Genomic DNA, 17821 nt, shown 5'->3' on the forward strand with positions numbered 1-17821 from the left:
AAAGAACAGGGTTTCTTAACAAAAGGGTCAAGCACCTCACACAGCCCCACTGAAAAGTATCTGAACTAGCCCTTTAATGCTGTTAGCAGTGTCCTAAAAACGGTCATGGCAGAGACATTTCTAGAATCAAATGAAAAAGCAGAAATGCTAAAAGGTTCTTTGAGTCTGGCTGACACAGAGTTTAGAGTCTGACAGCCTCGTCCATTAACTGTGAAACAAACAAACGTTTGGTTTTTACTCAGTTTAAGAGAAAGCTTTTTTATGGCTCCCAGTAGCATGGAACTTAAAGGCTGCAGCACTTAGGGGGCCAGTTTAGCCCAGTGGTCAAAGCATGCAACCCATATACGGAGAGGACAGTGCTCGTCACAGCGCCACGAGTTTCATTCCTGTGCTGAAAATCATTCTCCACTCTCTGCTCCCAAACTTCTCTGCTTTACTCCTTCTGTCCCATCAAGTGAAATGCAACACAAAATCAAAATGGACACAAAATAACACTGAAAGAAGCAGGGTAAACGCTAACAGACAATACTTTATAATTGAAAGCACAAAAATCCTTTTTTCCCTATACCAAACTTTTATTGTAAGAGAACCATCAGCTTGGGAACAGGTTTATTAGCCTTTTAACACAGGAGCTAAGTTACAAAATTATGTTAAATGCTGCATTCAAATAAAAACACAGTTTATTTTTGAGACAAGAATATTGTTCCAACAATCACCTTTTCTTTGTTCTCCTAACTCAGCCACAACAGACACAGCTGCATATGAAATATCCATCTAAAAGACCTCCCACAGTGGACGGCATGGCATACACCAAGGTGTAGTGTAGGCCAGATTTTTACAGTAGTCCAGTTTTTCAGGAGCTAAATGAAATGCATAAAACTAAGTTGTACTTATCAATGCAAGAACATAAACAATGAAATAAAAATGTCTTTGTTTAGATTGAAAAGATGCACTAAGCTTCTTCACTTGACATTTTTCAAGGCCTCGGGACTTCTGAAGTGATCTTGAAATAGCATCACTTCAATATGCCTGTTCATAATCCACGATTTAAAATGAGATTATCAGCACCATAATTTGTTATTTCTGACTAATATTTCTGAGCATCCATGGTAAGGTAGAGCACAGATCCATCTACGGCACGTAGACTAAAATCCCCAATGACAACACTACATCAGCCAGCAAAGTTTAGCAGTGAGAAGTAAGATCCATCTTTTTATCGGAAGAAAAGTATTTTTCAGATCTATTTGGTAGAAATGTTGGACACTGTAGCTGGACTGGCAAAAAAAGCCACGTGCAGCAGTTATTCTGCAGTGGTCTGTTCAAACTTGAGTCTATCACTTAAATCAAGAGCCAGGTTAGAGTAGCTCTGCTTGGTGAGGTTGGAGTTGGTAGATGAGCAGTGGTACGACATAACCAGGATTCACATCACTGATACGTCTCAGAGCAACAGGCTAAGTAACACATAACAGTCTGTTCTCCTTCTGTGCACTCTACTACAAAACAAACTGAGGCCCCGTTTACACGGAGACTCCCGTAAAGATTCTTCCATTGCGTTTCCAAAAGCCACCCGCGTTTACATGAGGACGGCGTGAAAACGATCCGCGTTCATATGACTCCAGGAGGAGAAGTCTCTTCTTCTGTTCTTTCTTTTTCTGCCGTTTTGTTGTGTGAGACGGTCGGCAATCCAACCATGACGCGCATTACCGCCACCTACTGAGCCAGAATGGTTCAACTGGAAATGTGGCTGCGCGCGGAGCCTTCACCTGAAACTGCGAGTGCGCATGCCGTGACGTCAGCGTTTCACCCTGAAACGCTCTGCACTGTGTTTCCACGAGGCTGGATGGAGGAGCGGATTCAAATCTTTCCACTCTGGGGAGCGTTTTCAAAAGTTTGCGTTTTCACTGAAAACGCAACGTGGTCTCATCTAAACGGAAGGCCAAAACGCAACGAAATGTTTGCGGAATTGACCGTTTTCGGCATCATGTAAACAGGGCCTAAGTTTATAAAGTTTGCTTGTTTTCACGTTTTAACAATAGAGCTTCATAACTACATGTTAATAAATTACTTTGTCACCTTGCATCATGCAAAAAGTCTTCTTGAACAAAGAAAAGTAGCGTTAAAAAGAGAAGCTGCTCTCCATTTGTTTGCCTCCAAAACAAATGCACCCCTCAGCAAGAGTCACATCCTTACAACAGTGAGTGATAGTGCTCATGGGAAATGGTATCTTTACTCCTGATAGTCCTCAAAGCATCTTGAAGATAGTTATTCTAAATCAGGCCCTTCTAGGAAAGCAGCTGAAGTGGTCAGCATTAAAAAGTCAAAGATTGAACCAAATATTAGCCCACAAGTAAGTTTTCAAATTGCATATTCCAAAAAAAAAAATCTAGTCAGTGATGTCAGGCACATCCTCGGTTAGGACTGTGCATGTTATTCTTATTACGTTGCTGAGTTACCCACATACAGTGTTGTGAGCGCAGACACACAAATGCACTCTCTGCACAGAAAATGATTAATCCTCAGATGTTAGATGTTAATGCATGTGAGAGTGGCTGTCTGGGAAACCACCAGGAGTTGCACAACGTAGGGAGAGGAAAAAACACGAGGAGTGACCCAGATTCTGCCCTCCCCACGAATCTCTGAAATTAAGTCATTTATTATTTTTTTCCCTCCCTGCAAATGTTGTCCACTGATGTGTAATGGAGGGCAGGGTTCATGCCCAAAATGATGAATTTGGTCACAGTAGGGTGGACACACACACACACACACCCACACACACTGATTCAAACACACAGAAATGCTGCAATAAATGTTTCAGTGTCCGGATCGTTGGATGGGTGAGGCCTGTCAGAGCGCAGAGAGCCTGTGCTGGTGTGATTTTTCTCTCAGCACGCTAAAAAAAACAGTATTAGAGATCATGTGATCACCTGGGTTTGTGTAGATGTAACAAGTTGTTCTGTGAGCTTGAATAAGATGTTGGACTTTGATATTTTACACTAAAGTGGCAGAAAACCAATTTTCCATCTGGACCAGGAATCTTCAGAAGCGCTGGTGTGTCCTTGTTGTTTATTAGCTGTAATTATTTGTCACTCAACAGCAGCTCGACTGTGTTAGAGCACCTACGTCAGTTTTCATTTGCCAAAGCAGGATCAATATGCGGCTTGTTACAAAGGGGATAAAGTCATCGGAGGGCACGGTGTTTGAAGTGGGCTCCACCGCGAGCTGCTGATTGATTTTAGATTTAGCTGGATCCCAGCTGCTCACATGGCCAGAGACACCGATCGGCGCCGTTTTGAATGTGTAGGAGAGTGTGAGATATTTACATGCTATGTGTTAGGATTTTTTCTGTACTTAGATGTAATTTGTTGATTTATATTCCACCCCCCTGCACTGTGTCAAGCCAAGGCATTACCCAGAGCACTCCCACGGTGAGTTCATTATCGCCCCCTCCTAATTGGGTTAAAGAAGTTAATGTGTGGTAGGTCTGGCAGAGATGGGTGTTCAAAGAGTGCTGCAGCGCATCCCTGCAGCTCTCCTTAACCTCTTCAGTCTCCCAGCAACTTTGATGTAGACTAATGATCGGGAGGCAGATCCATGGCCGAGCCGCGGCTTGGACTTTTTCCTCATTTGTATCAGACCAAAGCAAAACGCACACGACCCTCTCTCCTCCCTCTTCAGTCTTTCTCTTTTTTTTCTGTGAGATATTTCACTTCCACAAACAAATAGAGCTGAAGCACCAGCTCCAAACAAGAAAGTCGAAACTTATCACAGCTGTTGAGCAAAGATAAGTCCTAATATTTAAGCTTCCCCCTCAGCTGCTAACATCAAAACACGGGGATTGGCAGGGGAGGGGTTGTTTGCTAGTCAAGAGGAGTGCCTAAATGTGTCGGTTATTAGCTTGGCTGTAGATTGTTGCTGCTGGGGTCGCAGGGAGAGCTGGTGGACAGGTTCCCAACACTGGCCAACTGCCCCTCTGTGTTTGCTCACACACACAGGCACACATGCAGACACACACAACCCTTCTCCCACACATGCACACTCTGTCTTGATGTCCCTAAGGGACAGACAGCCAGCTTGCTTGCAGCGCTTTGGCAAAGAGGTCCCCTTTTTTTCTCCCTCCATGGCAGCTGCTGCATCCAGAGGCTTGATAGGCTATTAATACCCCAGCTAATTTTACCAATCCATTCAGATTTACCGTTTTCCACTTGTCAGTGTGTTGATTAAGAGGCACATGGCCATCAGCGGGGTTTGACTTAATGCGATGAACGAGGGGACAAACGGGGCTAATAACACAGTCGCGGTCCAGAAGGAAAACAGGAAATGTCACCCCGGTGCTTTCTCATGTCGAGGCAAGTGTTCCTGGCTTTGGATTAAGTCACTTTCGATCAAGCTTGAGTCGTTAGGGCACAGAATGCTTCCAGAATAGGAAACAAAGCATCCATAATATTTTAACGGTTTGCTTTGTCTCCCTAATAATTAACAAGCATGCGTGTAGAGCTCTGATGGAGCCTGTTGTAAAGTTCAAACAGTGAGCAGCTGTGAAATAATTTTGTGATCCTGGTTATGACTGCTCTCGTTGTCTTTCCTCTGCATGAAAACCTGCTGCATTGCTCCCGTGGGCCTGCAGGTGGTGCAACAGTATAGGCTGTGATATGACTCTGTTAGTAAGTGCTGCTTTATGAGGATTAAATGATTGTTGTTAGCAGAAGAAAGACAATCACTCCAATCAGCAGGGGTTGAAAAGGAGGAAAAGTCTCTCAGTGGACGACAAAGCAGACCACAACAAAGTGTGATCATGAAATGTGTTGTGTGATAAAGGGGCGGGTAAAACAGAACAAGTTCTTTGTGTAAATGAGTTAAATTAGGGGGTACCTGTGGAATATGAAGGCGTATTTAGTACATTATCAGAACATTTCAATAAGCCTCCTGAGAATAGGCCATAGCACCATGCTCACTATCATGCTTTCTTATTCCTGGCGCTGCTCAGGTCCTCAGTCTGTCTGCCAGCCCAGCGGCTCTAGAACGTTCAGCTTCACTAAACTGATCTGCCATGATTTGCCGCTGGTTATGCATCAGCGCTGCAGTCTCATCTCACATTCCCCCTCTACAATACTGCACTGTGGAATAATGAACCCTGTTTGAGTCTGTCTGGCTCTGTGTGTGTGTGTGTGTGTGTGTGTCCATGTTTTCCATGATTGCTGCATTTGACAACAGAGCCACGGGGAGCTCAGCAAAGCATACTGCAGTCCAGGTTTAATTTCCTCTGTCAGATGGAGCGATAGTTAGAGAACAAATGTACTGTAGCAGGGAACCATGGTTTTCCCCGGCCACCTCCCGTCATCTCCACCTCCACTTCCACTTCCACAATCATCCAAATTCACAGCTATTGTCCGTCCAGGTGTTCTTCAGAACCTGTTTGATTTGCTCTTTGCAGGCAGCACCTGGATTTATCGTCGCTCTTTCTGTGTTGCAGGAAATCGACGAAGCTTGCAAGCGAATCAAGAGGGAGATCGACGACCTGGGCCATGAAGTCGGCGATATCAAAATCATCCCTCTGTACTCCACGCTGCCTCCACAGCAACAGCAAAGGATCTTTGAGCCGCCTCCACCCAATAAACCAAATGGTGCCATCGGAAGAAAGGTATGAATGTAGAAACACTCACCAGGGGGGAGGAGGCGGGAAACAGAGCGGGGTTGATGTAGAAAGGCCAGATGGGGAATAAGGTGTGAGAGCTGGAAGGTAGGGACTGCAACTTTTTTCTCTCCCCTCTTTCTCAGCTTTAGCGCAGAACTGACTCACACAACATATGCTGCTTTTGTCAGCATGCGATTCCCTGCTCTAAATTATAACTGGGGTATTACTCACGCCCTCTGAGCCTGAGGAAAGTACTGCATTCTCAGTCATTTTTATCTTTCCACTACATTTGCACAGGCCCTGCTGCTGCTCAGAAAGGAGTCCTCAGACTTCTGCCTGTCTGGAAACATGTGAACAGAACACATAATATGAACTGATCACAAACAAGTCACCTCTGGGTGTGCATAAAAACAGCCTCCTCCTTCCTCCCCAGTCACTTAATCTCAGAGGAGTGCATGATCCTCTTATTGATACAGACACAAGACAATCCCTCTCTTTCGTGTGACAGCTTCTATTCAGATGGGCTCATCACCGGAGCAGCAGCACCACCTGCGCTGCCACACTGTTGGCCAGGGATCTGACAGAGTATCAGAATATCATCACTGCCAGTGAGTGAGCAAACGTTCACCCCTAGCATCTGATAGGGGACGATGTTGATGAATGACTCAACAGAACAAGCCCTCTAATTGAGACAGATCAGACCGACATGTGAGCTGGGAAATCATTCAGGGGATGTCAGAGTTAAATACTCTACAGTGGCTCTAAAACAACCAAGAGAGTTTTGTAAAAGTAGAATTCTCCACAATCTGAATTCATGACTGAGGATTATCTGTTTGGCGTTAGTTGCAGTGACACCTTTAGCCAGAACCAGAAGTGTTTCTTTCTTGATGGTTTCTTTCTGTGGCAATGTTTCTCAAAGTGGGGTCCACAAACCTAACCTGACATGCCAGACGGACAGTTTCATATATCCGCCACGGAAATATTTCATCTGGGTAGCAGCTCTTCCGATTTGTTTTCAGAGGTGGAAAAATCCACAGCTGGTGATTGGACAACTGTTCTGATTAACACACTCACCACGGACCAATCCACATCAAGCCACGGTATGACGTAGCTTATGTGAGCCGATGCTTCTAAGAAACAATAGATGAACAACTACTGAATCACGAGAAACAGCTGTGAAAAAGGCGTTAGACGACAGCTTCTGTTTTTATAAACTTAACTTAAGAATCAAAGGAACGCTGACAAGTACAAAAGTCTGCTGACGTCACGTCTGCTCCCACAGCTCCCGCCTCTCTTCCCTGATTGGGCCGGTTAGAATTTAGCCGAGTGAATTCGTTGGTCAATGGAGCCTGGCAAGATGGACCTGCAGGTGTTCAGAAACTGAATCAGGCAGGTCCGTCTGCTCTGCAAGGTTACCACAAACCATAGATTGGGATAATTTAAAAACAATGGTAAAAGTGTGCTCAATCATTGGAAGAGCGCATCAACAAACTGGGATCTCTTGCAGCAATAAAGTCAGCTGTATTTTCCAGTACTCTCTCCCAGTTTAGTTTTTTTACCTTGATGCAGTGGCATGCACAGACTTTTTGAAGAGCAGGGGCAAAAAGAAGAAAAAAATGCACTCGGGACATGCATTTTTGTCACCCAAGAGGGCAGTTTATCCTATTTTAACCACCGGCAAGGGCAGTTAAGAGTGTTTTGCCAACCAGGAGGGCACTTTGGCACATGCTTTGGCTCCAAAGAAGGCACGTCAGCATGTGTTTTCACAAGCGGTAACCTCTGGTCTAAGAATATGAGACAATGCAGAAGTGCTAAAACCTGCTGTTTCTCAAGTGTTCGCTTGAGGCTGGCTCCGGAAGTACAAGAAGTCACATACACACCAAGCCAAAAAAAGCCGTTTTCAAAGCAGAAGTTAACCTTTTTACAGCCTGGTTCAAAAACGTCTCCTGTATTGCTAATTTCACTAACAGCACCCACTGTACGGGGGGTGAATTGTTTTCTAACTCAGCCGTTCAGAGGATATTAGGATTGCAAGCTCCCCAAATAAGAGGCACAGCTGAGGGTCATGTGACCAACAGGCGCCCTATAGCTGTAGGCGAAGCCCTTGCCACTACCAATATGGCCGCTTTAGCCAATGTGCTTCATTTTCCGTTTCAGAAAGAGACGGGTGACGTTGGCGAGGCTACGTCTATGTTCTTACAGTCTTTGGTTTTGCAACTATTGGGCCCTCCCTCTGTGCACACCACTGCCCCAAGTTGGAGTTTTCACGTTGGAGTCAAAATTTGTTCAAAGTTTACAAAATTAATTATTTGGAAAGTATAAACGTAAATTATATTTTTGCAAAATACATGATTGAATAGTATTGATATTATGTTAACCAATGTTACGATAATGAGGGGGTCACCGGAATAATGTCTAACCTGAAAGTGGTCCGTGGTCAAAAAAAGTTTGAGAACCCCTGACATATGGGAACAGTCAACCACTGTCACTAGGGCGTAACTTATGACAAGATGTGTTTGTTTTGGAAGCAAATGATTGGAGAGTAGATCTTCTTTTTAGTACTACTTCCCTTTGTTTAAGTCGACTTTTGACAAATGTCATTGTTGACAGCAAATTCTGATTTAGTCTTAGTGTTAGCCTTTTGAACAACACACCATTACTATTTAAATAATGTACGGGGGTTTCCAGGCAACATTGTGTTTTCTCTTACATTTTGCTGTACTCGTTACAGCCTCTCCAGCTGAAGTTTCTTTTCCATCCAGCAGCTCGTCTTGGTGAAGTGTTACTAAGTTTGGCACCTTTGTGACGTCAGACTCTAATGCTTTTCTTTTGTTATCTCTGGCTTTCTCAGCACCACCTTTGATCTTCTTACTGTCCATATTCTTGTGTTTGTACCAAAGACTGTGTAATGATCAATGTTTGTACCCGCTCTCATGATCATCTGACAAGCACAGCTGCAGCTGCGCATGCACAAACGTGTTGTCAAGGTAACGGGCAATTTGGTGTGTGCATGTGCAGGCAGTCCAGGGACAGTGTTGTCAGCTTCCTTGATACTTTTCAACCCGGTGCCACTCCAAGTTTTCATCAGTTTTTGACTTTTTATTTAGTTTTTGTTTAGTTTTCATACATTAAAAAGGTTCATTGAAAAATATTTTTCGTCATAGTAGCCAAGGAAATAAAGCAAGTTTATGTATTTATTTGTAGTTACATAGTGCTTGTCTTTAAAATATGACCTCAAGTAAACTTTGTAACCTCAGTTTGTGGCGTGAAATTGTGTCCAGAAGGTGAGCAGTTGGAAATCTTGTTGTGTTCTACCTGTGCTTACAACTTCAACAAGCAGAGCTAATGTAACCTCACTCTTCATTTAATTGATAGATTCAAGTTTGAACAGACTACTGCAGAATAACTGCTGACTGTGGGTTGGAATGAACATTATCACCAACAGCTTAAACCATGTTTTGACTCATGATCTGTCACTTTCCTGTTTAGGTTTCTTCTTCTCTTCTGTCCTTTTTCTTTTTACCAACCCAGCTTCAGTGTCCAACATTTCTAAAAAATTAATTCAGGTATCATTTTCTGCAAAGGAAAGGGAGGATATTGCTTCTCATTGCTAAACTTTGCTGGCCTGTGTAGTATCATCAAAAGGACTTTTGGTCTATCTCCCATAAATAGATTCATGTTTTTCTAGGAAATTCCAACCTGACCACGAATACTGAGGAGTAGCCTTTGGAAAAGACCAATTTTGGTGCTGATAAAATCAATTCAAGTCATGGATTATAAGCAGAAAACAGGCAAAAAGGAGAGTATTTTAAGATCACTTACAAAGTCCTCACAGGGCCTTTAAAACATGGCCCACTGGGAATGTTCTTAAAATCTGAACACTTTGCATCTAGGATCTAGTGAAGGCCTAGTTAATATCTTGATGGAAATTCCAGCCTGAGAAATTGTAACACCACAGGCATGCTTGTAATAGACCCTACGTGTTAACCAATGCTCTGGTCTCCTAAATCTTGATTCATTTCATTTGTCTGACGGTGACATTTTTAGATATTCAGAGGCCATGGTTGTTTGGCCCAACACGTATTACAAAAATCAAAGATGCCATGAGGAGGATCTGTTTTGATTGCACTCCTCGCCACCTTCTGGCCCGGAGTCTCACGCACTGTCGTAAGTTACTTTTAGCGAGATATGTTTTGGAATTAAATGGAGATTGGATCAAAACAAATTTTCTCTGTTCAAGATAGGCCTGTCGCAATAACAGATTTTGCTAGACGATAATTTCCAAAATATTATTGCCGATAAATGATATTATTGTCAATATTATTTTGATTTTTTCAATTTTTTCATTGATGTATTTATGATAAATGGGATAGTAAAGTGAGTACACCATATCAAAAGCATAAAACTTTAATGTCTTAAGAGTATTTAACTGTAATTAAAAGGTCAGGATCTTTTAAATAAAATAAATTAAACAAAAAATATAATAAATTTAACAAACAAGAAAGAGAAAAAAAAAACAGTGAAAATGAAATGGACTCTCTTTTAGAAAAAAATATATGTTAATGAAAATAATTAATACTAATCAAAAAAAATAAAACATAGACCCTGTCTCTAAAGACAAAAACGAAACTCCAAAAAAAAACAACAATAAAAACTATAGTCTAAAAGGGAGTTTATACAGTTCCTGAATTGTTTGTAACATGTCCTTTTTCCCAGTCAATCTGTACTGTCTGTCAAACATTTTTAACATTTCTGGCTTTCAACCGTATTGAAGCGCTGCATTTCTTTGGCAATGTATCTGTCTTTGAGCGCCCACCATTTGGTGCTTTTATTTCTATTTACTTTGCCGACCAAAGCCTCAGTAAGAGCGGATTGTCAAAGAACAAGGCTCCGCTGACCTCCCCCTCTTCTTCTTCGTCGCCACTATTTTCAAACAAATGCGACATATCAGCTCGTTGGTGTTCATGAGCTCACACTTTGTTCATTCTGATAAAAAACAAAGTATTCCCAAACTGGGACTGTGGCAGGCGGCTTAAGAACCATATCTTTGGTGCCATCACTCATATTAGAGTGTGTTTCCTCCTTACCCCTCAGGACGCTCGCTTCAGCTCTCTCCGTGTGTACGCGCTAGCAGCCCCGTCTTCACCCCATAGATCGCATTTTTGACAGATGCTCACGCCGCTATAAATCTGCTAAATCCGCTATAGAACCTATGCACCCCGATGTTAGGAAAGATAGACGTAGTGAGCCATCTTCTCATTCAGCCTCTTTGGTCTAAAGAGAGGAGGAAAACAAACATGCATGCACGTGTCAGTTTATCCAGGCTGGCAAACTTACTGAGGACGTTTTTATTTATTGTTCGGTTAATTGATTTATTGATTATGGTGACAGGCCTAGTTCAAGACAACTTTTTACTGGATGCAATATGCCGAGGTAAAGGACTCGTCAGCACAGTTTTGTAGCGCTAGGGTTTGAAAAGTGACATCAAGCAGATGCTGTGGTAGTCGGCTATATGTAGTGATATGGTGTTGTTTACTGACACTTGTTGTCATCAGAAGATAAATCTTGATAACCTCCTAAAGTTGGGCACACACTAAACACAAATTTAGGGCCTAACTCGCTTTTCCCAGTATCCAAATACGCTCCTTTCTTTCGTTTTTTGTTTCCCTTTTTTGTCTTGTTGTTTTGGCCAGCACCATCACGTGGCTTACCACTTGGTATGACATGGTGATTGTGTGGCCTAGAGCGGAGCCAGCAGGTTGGAGAAGCCGAGCAATGCTAGCCAGCTGGCCCTCTGGTGGTGGGGTGGGGTGGGGTGGGGTGTTGTGATTACCTGTCGGTCAATTTTTTTTATTTATTTTTTTTTGATCTCTTGCATGATCTTTGTCTGGCTTTGGGAGCTACACACAGAGCTCTTGCTCCTTTTAGCTCACTGGCTTACTACTTAAAAAGAGGAAAAAGACTTGGTATACAGAAAGTAAAGAGCCAGCCCTGATTGAGAATTCTGCATGTGAATAGTATGTCATCAGCCACAGGTAGGCTGGTACTGGAGTATGGAAACAAGAAAAATAAGGAAGGAGTTGTTGAGGCTTCATATTGAACAGCTGATCCCAGAGTTCTCTCTGCCCTAAGAGCACCATCTTCCTTGACAGTGATTTTATAGATTCATCTCTACCAGCTTTCTTTCAGACTAGTGTGTGCTGTGTGTGTGTGTGCAGCGCAGCGTTCTGAGTCGTGTGATTAGTCAGTGTTGGATAAGATCTTTTTCAAAAGTTAAAATATCACTCCCAGTGTTTGCCTCTGCTTTTCAAAGCGATGTAGCCATGAAAGCGGGTGATAGTTGTGCAGGGACAGGTTTAAATACCACTTGGCTTGTGCGGTGGAAGCAGCACGATACAGTAAGTTTGCATACATGAGTTTAGGAGGGAAAAAAGGATTTTCCACTGGAAGCAGACTTTCTGAATAACAGCGGATCCTCTACTTGGTAAACATCCTGCAGCAACTTCTCCCTGATTCCCCTGAGTTTAGTTACAGAGAATATAAAAGCCCGTATAGTGACACTGTGACCTCTGAACTGTCAACCCAGCTGCCACTTTTAGCACAGCCGATGCCCTTTTTCTTTTTTTTCCTCCACATCAATTTGTCAGGCGCTTGTTGAAATGGCGGAGCTGGCATCTGAAGCTGCTGCGCGTGAAGAAAATGTGCTTCTCCTCCATGACTGCCTTAGCGACTCATCAAGTGAAAAACGCAGCGATGTCATCCCAGCCAGCCCAGGAGAAAGTGGTGAAAAAGAATTAAGGGTTCGCCGCGTCTGCCGCCGCGCATGCTAATGACTGCATTAGGAACCCCTTGATTAACATAAAGCACTTGCTCGTCATCGCTCTATTTCTGCAGGAAAGCCACTGATCTTCTATTTTTGAACAGTATAGTCATTTAACGCCAAGGCAGCAATTGGCTAATTACAAACAAAGATTATAATCTCACTTTGCTTTGCAGGGCTTTGAAGTGCTGTGTTTGGTTTGTTTTTAGCATAGTCACGTTTTGAATATTCCTGCAAATGTCACTCCAAATCCGACACATCCCCATTTCGGTGAGCTTTAAATGTTGGTGCAGCTCAAAGCACGCTCTCCTTTTTTCCCAGCCAGGGAAAAGCTTTTATTTGTCAACACGGCTGCGTGTCCCAGCAGGGAGCGTGAAAGATGCTCAGCGTTAGCTGTAGTACTTGCTCCCCTGCAGGTAATAACCCAGAAATAACATGCAGAGATGATGCTCTAATGATATTACTGATGAAGAAGCCAGGATTATCCAGCGCTGCAACAGACTGGAAGGAGCCGGCCTATGTTTCGGCGTAATGGCCCCAGCCAGGATAATCCTTCAGAATCAATGCAGTCAATGAGGCCACCCATATGATGGTGAAATGTGAGAGGGTGTCGCATGTGGCATCTGCTGGAGCACCGACTGTGTCCCAACACGCAGGACAACCTCAGCTAGACCATTTTTCAGATGGACTTTGAAGCATTCCAAACCTTTCATTTCTCGCTGGGAAGGTGGTTTCTGGCATATAGTGTCTGTCACAAGACACCGTCTGATAGTCTGCTCTCTTTTTTTTTTCAGGCCACTTTAATTTCAGAGTGCCACAGTGTGACTAATTGGTTTCGTAAAGATGTGATTTCTCTTTAGCTCTGAGCCATTGATGGCCCTTCTCGACTGCAGGAACTTAACATCCTTTTACCTGGGGCTTCTTCTAAACCAAACTTTCAGAAACCTTTGATTCTTTACTAACTACGCTCTGTCTCATTTCCCTGTTTTTAAATCTGATGATTTGATTTTGCACAAAAATAACTGTTTGTGGCACCCCTGTACATGTACTCAGAAAATTATGTTTATAAATGTTGGCTTCGGAAGTATTTGCTGTGATGCCACCACATCGAGGCCTGTCACGATAATCAGTAAATCGATTAACCGAACAATAAATAAAAACGCCCTTGGTAAGTTTTCCAGTCTCGATAAACTGACACGTGCATGCATGTTTGTTTTCCTCCTCTCTTTCAACCAAAGAGGCTGGATTTATAGCAGAGTGAGCATCTGTCAAAAATGCGATCTTTGGCTCGCGCATACACACGGAGAGAGCTGAAGCAAGCGTCCTGAGGGGTAAGGAGGAAACACGCTAATATGAGTGATGGCACCAAAGATACGGTTCTTAAGCCGCCTGCCACAGTCCCAGTGTGGGAATATTTTGTTTTTTTTCTCAGAATGAACAAAGTGTAAGCTCATGAACACCAACGAGCTGATATGTCACATTTGTTTGAAAATGGTGGCGACGAAGAAGAAGAAGAAGGTGCAGCGGAGCTTTGTTCTTTGACAATCCGCTCTTACTGAGGCTTTTGGTCTGCAAAGTAAATGGAAATAAAAGCACCAAATGGTGGGCGCTCAAAGACAGCTACATTGCCAAAGAAATGCAGCCCTTCAATACAGTTGAAGGCAGAAATGTTAAAAATGTTTGACAGACAGTACGGATTGACTGGGAAAAAGTACATGTTACGAACAATTCAGGAACTTTATAAACTCCCTTTTATTTAGGCTATAGTTTTTATTGTTGTTTTTTTTTGGAGTTTTGTTTTTTCTTTAGAGACAGGGTCTATGTTTTATTGTTTTTGATTAATATTAATTGTTTTCATTGACATGTATTTTTTTTCTAAAAGAGAGTCCATTTCGTTTTCATTGTATTTTTTTCTCTTTCTTGTTTGTTAAATTTATTATATTTTTTGTTTAATTTATTTTATTTAAAAGATCCTGACCTTTTAATTACAGTTAAATACTCTTAAGAAATTAAAGTTTATTGCTTTTGATATGGTGTACTCACTTAATTATCCCATTTATCATAATTACATCAATGAAAAAATGGAAAAAAAATCAAAATAATATTGACAATAATATTGTTTATCGGCAATAATATTTTGGAAAATTATCGTCTAGCAAAATTTGTTATCGTGACAGGCCTAACCACATCAGTTGCACAGGTCAGCCAGGTGGCTAATTAGACACAAGATCAGGGCAAATAAAGGTGAGTATGTAGCAAGGGCTTCAGGTTATGCTATGTGTTGTTGTGCTTGTTGGTCTTGGTGCAACCTCACCAAGCAGGCTGCTATTTTCAGACGTCTGTCAAAATTAAGCAACTCAGATTTATCTTGGAGTCTCATGTCAATCAGAACTAGACCGCCATTCATCCAAGAAATTCATGAATAACAACCCAACCATACGCCACATCCTGCTGTTTGATCAGTTTCATACAGGCATTTATTGCCAGCTCTTCATTCCTCAGCTTGAATGCTAAGGGGAAAGTGTCCTTCCACAGGTGAATTACTCCAGGTCGAGGGCTGAGCGTAGGGGGGAAAAAAGGCCCTCCCTGGCATTAATAACTAAACAGTCAGGCATTCTCAGGCTGGAGAGAAATCCTCGCTTAAAAGGTGGGATTTAAAAGTCTGTAAGGCTCACAGCTTGAAGACAGCTGAAGAGGCAAGCTACAAAGAAAGTGTGTCAAGTGTGCAAAATTGGTTCTGTGGACCTGTATCAGCAAAGACTACAGAGAACTGTTTAGTTTTGTGCTTGGCATTTTATCATAAAGGCGACCGAGAAAGCTCACAGCTCTGGCCAAATGTCCACACAGGTCAGCCTGAGCCGTGTTCCCGTCTCTGTAGATGTTGAGCAAGTGAGTGAGGAAAAGATATTGAAGTGTGAAGGAGCATTTTTCCCCAGCACCCACTTGTATATTAAACTATGACGCTGGAGTGGCAGTTGCCAGTAAGAGTGGGCTGTGACCCGGCCACCGCAGTCTCAAGTGCTATGATGAATCTAAAGGGCTTCTCTGTCCAGTCTGTTTCAGCTGTTATATAAGGAGAACTCATCCTAGCGGCGGTCAAGGTTCGCATGAGAGCAGATGCAAATCTGTCTCCCCCTCCTCCCCCCTGGTTTGTGTATATTCTGACAGCAAGAGACCCATAGGGTGAAGTGACTCATTTGATATTTTATTTTGCTCTGAATCAGCTGTCATTTCTCATGAACTGCTCTGCTGTTTGGATAACTGTAATAGGAGAAGATCTGAGACTGGGAGAAACTCAGCTGTTTGACTACCAACTTCATTTCCAGAAACCATGCAGCATTTTTTTCAGTGGTTCATCCTCTGGTTGCATGAGAAAAATGTCCTGCTTGTAAAGAAATAAAACTTGCAACTGTCCTAAAGAAGGCGTCAAGGCACTCTGCAGTACTCATGTAGAATTAAATGCCTTCATTTGCAAGATTTTTGGTTAAAAACAAGAAAGCAATTTTTCATCCAGTCCCTATTTGTTCTTGAGTGTTAAGTCTACACTGTCCAGTGTGGAGCCAAAACAGTGATTCTAATGTTTGGTATTGAAAATAAAATTTTGCATTGAAATACATATTCTGAAACTGAAAAAAAGAACAATGGCATTAAAAAATGTGTATTATAAAATTGTAAAATGGCATTGATAATGTTTTAGTATACGCTATATAGTAAAACATTTGTTGCTGTGATTTGAACTTCAGCAAAATGTTATCAATGCCATTACTGATTTTGATGCCATCATAATTTTTTACGATACACATTTTTCAGTGCCAAATGTTATTGTTAGAGGTCCCATATTCTGCTCCTTTTCTGCAGTTTAATATGGATCATTGATGTCTTCATGAAATGGTAGCAACATGTTTTGGTCCTAAAAGCCAATAAATCAAGCACAGCAGCATTGTTTCCAGGCTCTCATAGCCCCTCTGTTCAGAACACTCTGATTTTATTTAAAACAGCCAAGCTTGTTTACGGTAACATTAAATGCTAAACCAACAGGCTAACGGCAGCTAAAGTTAGCATCCTGAAGCTAACACAGAGACATTTCCTTGGTAAATGAACTCTAGCCTCTTTGTCTTGTCTTTTTCAGAGATGGGAAGCTTGTGCATGGAACTATGTGGCTGTTTACAGCCAAAAACAAAGCAGTGAAGGCTCTTCAACTTTGGCATTCTGGAGAGAGTGGGCAGGGAGGAGGTTGGGGGGTATCTTCTCCGGTGAACCAATCAGGTCAGACTTGCTCCTGATTGGTCAAAAAAGGGAATCGCTGACGACGTCAAATCCCCAAAATCCAAACAGCTCGTTTTAGGTCAGGATTTTACATTCACAACTACTAAATACAGGTTTTGTCATTAATTATCTGATTTTGGGGGCTGGGAGGAAAACCAAAGACCCACAAATTTCACTAAAAGACTTAAAGTGATTTTTGCATAATATGTGACCTTTAAGACTCAGATGCAGGTGGACAGAGCAAGTAAGGAGAACCCAGATGAAAAGTAGCTGCTGTGGGCTGCTAGCTTAAGGTTTGGACACAGAACTTTTATGACTACAGAATAACAATAAGGAAATATATACAGAGAACACCACTTACTTTTAGTGGTTCAGATGCTCTGATAAGAAAGTTATCTTATCGTTATCTTAACGTGTGTTTCCAGGAAAGTGTCTCTTACTCCTAAAAACCATGATGTCTGCCATCACAACAATTGAGTAAGACTGTATGCATCCCCCACCATCTTTCTATATCACAAAGCAAATAATAAACTGTAAACACACTCACCATTGAGACTATAATTAGAGCACAATACAGCGTGATCACGTACAATACATCCAATTAGTGCAGTGCTGGTAGCAACAGGGGGAATCCACTGCCTCACTATGATCAGCCATCTAATCTATCAAGTATTAATCCAGCTTCATAATTGGCAGGACTTGCCATGACTTCATAACACCTGCACCCAAGGGTGAATGGATCATCTGCTTTGAGTTCAGTTGGTTTTCTGTGTTTTCATTCACAAATCCTTACAATAAGTAGATTTATTGTATAGTTACCAAATTATTAAAGGTTGGATGCATACAGATTGGGGTAGAAGTTTACTTCCCTAGCATCCATTAATCATTTAACCACTTATCAATATTCTGCTTGAGGTTGGCAACAGAAACACTGAAAACCACACGCACACCAAGCCAAAAGTCCATTTTGACTTGACTGACAGGCTACAGCTGTCTGCAGAGAGGCTAAGGGCTCTTCTCTGTGCCGCGTCCCAAGTTGAACAAAACTAGGTGTATCTCAGCCACCCTTGGCCACCTGCGAAGATAAGCTTTAAAACTCTGAA

General features: G+C 42.2%; 1 protein-coding gene across 1 annotated transcript in view; it reads left to right on the forward strand.

Annotated features, from left to right (window-relative positions):
- The window catches only part of dhx15 (DEAH (Asp-Glu-Ala-His) box helicase 15), a 48295-nt gene that overhangs the window by 9144 nt on the left and 21330 nt on the right, over positions 1-17821 (forward strand). Inside the window, exon 6 of the mRNA XM_074699340.1 lies at positions 5471-5638. Coding sequence (XP_074555441.1) covers positions 5471-5638 — 168 coding nt within the window. The remainder of the gene's footprint in view (positions 1-5470; positions 5639-17821) is intronic.

The sequence above is a fragment of the Halichoeres trimaculatus genome, unplaced genomic scaffold (genome assembly GCF_033239565.1).
Source record: "Halichoeres trimaculatus isolate MK-OKI-2021-1 unplaced genomic scaffold, fHalTri1.1 fHalTri1_scaffold_22, whole genome shotgun sequence".
NCBI lineage: Eukaryota > Metazoa > Chordata > Actinopteri > Labriformes > Labridae > Halichoeres > Halichoeres trimaculatus.